Source organism: Crocodylus porosus, unplaced genomic scaffold (assembly GCF_001723895.1).
Source record: "Crocodylus porosus isolate Cpor-Errol unplaced genomic scaffold, CroPor_comp1, whole genome shotgun sequence".
Classification (NCBI taxonomy): domain Eukaryota; kingdom Metazoa; phylum Chordata; order Crocodylia; family Crocodylidae; genus Crocodylus; species Crocodylus porosus.
In genome coordinates this window covers 13,191,590-13,198,174 of record NW_017728924.1, presented here as the reverse complement: position 1 = coordinate 13,198,174, position 6,585 = coordinate 13,191,590, and the positions used below count along the sequence as shown (strand labels likewise).

The 6,585-nt window shown below is 51.4% G+C and overlaps 1 protein-coding gene across 2 annotated transcripts in view; it reads right to left on the bottom strand.

The window, feature by feature from the left end:
• LOC109313683 (pre-mRNA 3'-end-processing factor FIP1-like) overlaps positions 1–6,579 on the bottom strand; it is a 40,961-nt gene extending 34,382 nt beyond the window's left edge. For both annotated transcript variants that reach the window (XM_019540360.1, XM_019540361.1), the window contains exons 1-2: positions 6,482–6,579; positions 1,653–1,692 (exon numbers count right to left, since the gene is read on the bottom strand). In XM_019540360.1, coding sequence (XP_019395905.1) covers positions 1,653–1,692; positions 6,482–6,575 — 134 coding nt within the window. In that variant the 5' untranslated portion in view covers positions 6,576–6,579. The remainder of the gene's footprint in view (positions 1–1,652; positions 1,693–6,481) is intronic.
• Between the last annotated feature and the right edge of the window lie 6 nt (positions 6,580–6,585).

The following is a 6,585-nucleotide window of genomic DNA, read 5'->3' as shown; positions in this document are numbered from 1 at the left end:
GACAGACAGACAGACAGACAGACAGACAGACAGACAGACAGACAGACAGACAGACAGACAGACAGACAGACAGACAGACAGACATTTATTTCAAGAGCTGGCCGACAAAGCACAGAGCCCAGTCTGGCCAAATTCCTAATGCTGCAGCAAAAGCACTTCAGTTATAAAAATTAGCGTAACAGGCATCCAAAAGAAGATCCAACTCCAAGGTCATGGACATCAGGTCATTATATGGAGAGAAAGAAGAACCACTAGAGGAAATTGCCACAGATGGCTCCCTATGACCTTTCCTATGCTGTTCAGCAAATCAGAGTAATTCACAACATTGACCCCAACCCCAGAATCGTCTTAGTCACCAAGATTACTGAAGTGAGAAACAGCAACAAGTATTACCTTCAGCTTCATATCACACGAAGGATCTGTGGATGCGTATTAAAAATGTGTGAATGTAAGTTGAAATACACATCCACATAAAGCAATCATCTGTCTCTATAACTTCACTGCTACAGAGTAGATAAACTGCACTTTGATGGGGCCACTAGCATCTATATACACTTAATAAAGTGCTGGCCATTTAATTTCCATTCCCCTGAATACCAATGTAAATCCTTTGTGCTACTGATAAAACTCTCTTCTGTAGAGTAGTGCTTAAAAATCAATAAAACCCTGTGTACTGCAGAAATGACAAGAGATACTGCACTCTGTATTACCTTTGTATAGTATCATTAGGGAAGTCAGCTGTAGGCAAAGGGAATGTCTCACTGGAATTCCCATAGATAACAGACTAGCAAACAATCAATCATCTTGTTGACATATGGCATCTCACAACCTACACAGATTCTATATGAGGAACTGGGACCCAAAATGAGGGACTTAAAAATAAGAGCAAGCAGCTAATAATACTTAGCCTTTGAGGGCTTTAAAGTGACTTGCAAACATTAAAAGACTGAAAGATACAGGATTTGCTACTTCATAATCACCAAGCATTTGTCTGCAAATTGCTTACTATTCTGTTTGTGCAATGTTAATAGTCATAGTTAAAAAGAGACAAGAGTGCTAGTTTTATGTAATTAGGTCAGTGGTAAACTTATATTAAAAAAACCCAAAGGATGTCCCTTGCTACTAGGCAAGTACACCATCTAAAAGGTTTGTGTGTTCGCATCTACTGAATGAGAATTTTATTTTGTGTGTGTATGTGCAAACAAAGTGAAAAATATCATCTCATGTCATTTCAAAGCTGTGCAAAACACTGCTTAGTTTTCCAAGGTGATGAGTACCCATCCAGCTAAGGACAGTTGTGCAGCTTACACACCTCCTCCCCTTCTCCCACCCCATTCGCATGCGGAAATTTTTACAGGGAGGGATAGCTGGCACAGGGTAGTAGAGAAAGTAAAATTCTATCTTAGGATACTGAGACAGTGCTCTATTCCTGAAAGGACGCTGGATCCTTAGCATCTCTACAGAGCTTGTATGTAAAGGTCACAACCATAAAGATGCTCAAACAATAGACTCCATACAACTCAATTAGTTCCAACACAAAACAATGGAGTTGATGTTGCTGACATTTTAACCTGGGTATTACCCTTCAGTCTGAGACAGAAACTGCTGTTGGAGAAGTCTAATCATCATGAATGAGTAGTTTTTGGACTTACCCAGCAATTGGTCCATCTTCTTGCTTACCAGTGGTGTCATCTGCAAATAGAACAAACACCACATGTTAAAACTAAAACAGAAATAAGACGACAAAAGATTTTTCCCAAAAAGCTGTGTGATCCAGACTACCTGATGAAGGGAAGCGATAACCCAAATGCCATAACACTTTTGTTCCCAAACAAAGCACAAGATTAAACAGAGCAAGCAGAAGTGAAAATATGCATCACTAATTCAGGAAAGGCCTTCAAATGCTAGGATTGGGGTTTTCAACCATCTTTAGTTTAAGTACCCTGAGTGGCCAAACACTGAGCGGGGGGGGGTGGGGAAACGGGACAACGAGGGGTGTGTGCATGGCTGGATGCTGAGCAGGGAGGTGGGTACACAGGTGGGCAGGGATGGATCACTGTCACTTCCTAGGAGCAGGGCTGGGGAAGTTCACCAGGCTGGTATGTGGTGGTGATGGCCACTGCATGCAAGCTTCCCTGCCCCACAGGGCACCACTGCCCTCACCCTGCCCTGGGGCCTGCTCCTGGGAGGTGGTGGTGCTCTGTCCCCGCCCACCTGCATGTACCCCCTAGGACTGATCCAAGTACCCCAAAGGTACATGCACCCCTGGTTAACAACCCCTGTGCCAGGACAAAGGATGGAACAGGAGTCAGGAATGTTTATTTCCTCTCCATAAACAGTCTTTACCTATATGTTAAAACATGGCAGAGGAGGAGGAAATTTCAAGGTACCAGAAAACATACCAATGAGAACAAAGAAACAAATGCCTAAGGGCTCATGGAACAAATATTCAAGGCAGTGGTTCTCACCATTTTCAGACTCGAGGCACCCCTGTCTAGACTCAAGGACCCCCTTGGAAAATGCCAGCTCTTAGTTTATTCTTTTTTTCCCCCCAAATATAGAAGACAGAGCAATTCTCCTGTTGCAAAGAACTACCAGAATCCTAGGGAAATAGGGCTGGGAGGGACCTCTAGAGCTCACTTACTCCAACCCCCTCCTTTGCTTGAGGCAGAATCATTCCCATCCAAACCATCATCTAAACCAGGGGTGGCTGCTTAACAAGTTTTCGGGGGCCACATAGCTAGCCCCACCAGTTGACAGTTGCTCCCCCCACCCCTGCTTGGTGTGCAGCCCCAGCTGCCAGCAGCAGCAGGTGGGGAGGTCAGGGCACTTGTCCCTGCCACAGCCACCCAGTGTGGCGTGGCTCCGGCCAGCACTGCACTCCCTCCCCTGCAGAGTCCAGCACGGGGCTTCCCCACTCCGAGTGTGGAGCTGCAGGTGGGGGGCATGGAGCCCCTGCGATCAAGGCGATCAGCATTGCACTAGGGAGGGACAAGGAGTGCACCCCCACACAGCCTGCCCAACTGCCTCGATCACAGGGGCTCTGTGCCCCACACCTGCAGCTCCACATTTACAACAGTGAAGACCCATGCTGGACTCTGTGGAAGCAGGGGTGGGACTCCCTCCACTCCCAGCAGAGTGCTGGGACCTGCACAGCAGGGAGCAGGGGAGGCAGCAGGCTCCAGCACAGGGCTTCCCCCACTGCAAGTGGGGAAGTGCAGGCATGTGGCGCAGAGCCTCAGCAATAGAGGTAGCCAGGCAGGCTACGTTCCCTCCCCTTGCACAGTGATGGCCGGAGCCATGCCCCACTGGGCGTCTGCACAAGTGCCCTGACCTCCCCACCTGCTGCTGCTGGCAGCTGGGACTGCACACCATGGGGGGGGGGAGTTGGCCCTATACCCCCCACCCTCACCCACACCCTGCCCAGTGAGCTCCGCACTTCCACTGCCCCTCTGGGCGCAGGCTCCGTGTTGCGTTCCTGCTTCCATCCAGCTGCAACTCTACCTCCCCCACCAGCCCCATTACTTCCCTACCTGCTGCCCAGAGCAAGCAGGTTCTGGTTGCAGCAGAAGCCTCACCCAGAAGCTGCTGGCTAGGCAGAGCCCTTCCACCCAAGAGGGTGGGAGCAAGGCCCAACAGGGTATGTTAAAGGGTTGTACACATGGGCACCTTGCTCCCACCCTGGTGGGCAGAAGGGCTGTATGAAGTGCAATTCATTGTGGGGTGCTGCAGGCCAGATAAGGCCAGTGGGATTTGGCCTGTGTTTTGCCCACCCACAATCTAAACTGTATGTAAGACTATTACCAATCCTGACGCAACACAGACCCGACACCCCAACCTGCCACAGGTAAAGCAGACAGAAGCAAGGCATTCACTGGCTATGAAAGGTTGTCAATATATGCTCAAGAGATCCTGGGCAGAGGGCCATGCCCCCCACTACAGAGGAAGACAACCGTCCACCCCCAACCATACCAATCTGACCATGGGGTAGAATTCCTTCCTGTCCTCAGGTAGGGTGACTGGTCAGACCCTGAGCAGAGGGGCAAGACCCTCTTGCCAGGAATCTCCACCTTCAGTCCCAGCAGGAGCACGGGCACACCTGAGTCAAAGTCCCAAGCCTTGGCTGTAATGAATACCCAATGCCTCTGGGGAAGGTTTAAACACACCTCACACGTGTAAAGAGGAAGAAAGGCCCAGAAGCACGGGAAATACTTCTAGTCAAAGACAGGCATAGCTACGCCTACTTCATCCCTGACCAGTGGCTGTCCAATCTCTTCTTGAAGACCTGTCTACCTGTTAGCAGCCTATTCCACTGCCTCGCTACTCTAACAGTGTCATTTTTCAGGACATCCAATCTAAACTTACTCTGCTGCAACTTCCAACCATTTGTCTGCATCATCCTCTCTCCAGCAAGAGAGAAAAAGGTGCTTTCCCCTCTTCTTCATGGGATCCCTTCACGTATTTGAAGACTGGTATCATGTCTCCTCTCACGCACCTTTTCCACAAGCCGAACACACCTAGCTCCTTCAGCCTCTCCCCCTGAGACTTGCCTTTTATCATCTTTGTCACCTGCCTCTGAACCCTCTCTCACTTCTCCACGTCCTTTTTAAAACGTGGAGCCCAGCACTGCATACAGTAGCCCCGGTGAGAACTAGCCAGCGAGGAGCATACACAGATCCACAGACGTTTAGGGCTGGAAGGGACATTGTGAGAAAGAGGCACCATCACCTCCCATGGCCAACCACGCGAGACAGCAGAGCAGATCCCCATGTTTGTGACACAATGGGTTCCTGTTTGGATTCATAGGATTGTGAGGCTGGAAGAGACTTTGGGGGGGAATCATTGGGTCTAGCCTTGTGCACCAGGCAGGAAAGACAACTGGGGTGAAGTGACCCTAGGGAGGTGAGCATCCAGTCTCCTCTTGAAGATTTCCAGGGTAGGTGATTGCACCACCTCTGGAGGGAGCTTATTCCACTGTCTGGACATCCTGACTGCGAAGAAGTTTTTCCTAATGTTCCAGGAATTTATGACCATTACTCCCGGTTTTCCTCTTGGGTGCCCAGGTGAACAGCTGTTCACTGACCCCTTGATGTATGCTCCTGACGTAGCGGAAAGCTGCTACCAAGCCACCTCTCGAGCTGCCATCAAGTCTCTGGACACGCCTTGCAAATTGTGCTTGCACACCTCACCACAATAACCTGGGAAGGATTTCACGGCACCCCAGGGAGCCACAGCCCCTTGGTCAAGGACCTGCAGGGCTCCGACAGCCAAGGCCCCCAAGACTCATGAAGACGCACCCATCGCTCCACCCATGGCACCCGGCAGCCATTCCCATGTCCTGCACAGACGAGGGCCTCCACGTGTGGCTGGGGACTCTGGGCAGCATTGCACCTGCACACCTGGGGAGCAAGAATCACCAATACACCTATTGACTGGGAAGTACCATTCCAAGCAGCACAGCAGTGGAAAGGGATCTCAGAGTCATAGTCGACACAAAAATGAACATGAGTTGCCAATGTGATATGGCAATAAGTAAGGCTAACCACACTCTGTCTTGCACTAGCAGGTGCACCATGAACAGGTCCAGGGAGGTGATACTTCCCCTCTATGCAGTATTGGTGAGGCTGCAGATGGAGTACTGCATTCAGTTTTGGGCGCTGCACTTCAAGAGGGATGTAGATAACCTGGAAAAGGTTCAGAGAAGGGCTATATTTGTATGGTTGAGGGCCTGCAGGTGAAGACAGACTGAGGCAACTGAATCTCTTCAGCCTCTGCAAGAGAAGGCTGAGATGTGATCTTGTGGCCATCTACAAACTCATCGGGTGGGGGGGACAGCAGGGAATAGAGGACACTCTGTTTACTAGAGCACCCCTTGGGGTTATTAGAAACAACGGCCATAAACTGATGGACAGCAGATTTAGACTGCACTTTGGGAAGAACTTTTTTTATGGCGAAGGTTGCTAAAGTCTGGAACAGGCTTCCAAGGGAGGCGGTGCTTTTCCCCACCTCCGATGTGTTCAAGATGAGATTAGACAAGCACCTGGCTGGCTAGGGTCACTTGACCCGGGTGCTCTTTCCTGCCCAGGGCAGGGGTCAGACTCGACGATCCAATACATCCCGTCCGACTTAGAAATCCTAGTGGCCCTGGGCGAGCTTTTAGTATCAGGTCCTCCTTCGCCAGACATTAGTAATAATCAACAACAGCCATTTCTGGGCTCCCCTTTTTGTCCTGGTCCTGGGCGCCAGTGTGGTTTGCCCATACCCGTCTGCCCCTGTGCCCCGGGAAGGCTGTGCACACCTCGGACAAGGACCAGGAGACACCGCCGGCCTCACCCCTCACGGAGACCGACAGCCCGGGGTCAGGCCGGGCCGGGGGGCGCTGGGGCGGCTCGGCTGCCCCGAGACAGCCCCGCGTGTACACGGCCCGCGCCAGCGCCGCCGCCAGGGGACGCGACTGCGCGTGCGCCGAGCCCGCACCTACCCCCGTAGAGCCAGTGCTCTTCGTCCTCCTCCGCTTCCAGCGGCGCCGCGCCCGGCCCTGCGCCCGCCGCGGGCGGCTCCAGCTCGGTGGCCATGTCCGCGGCC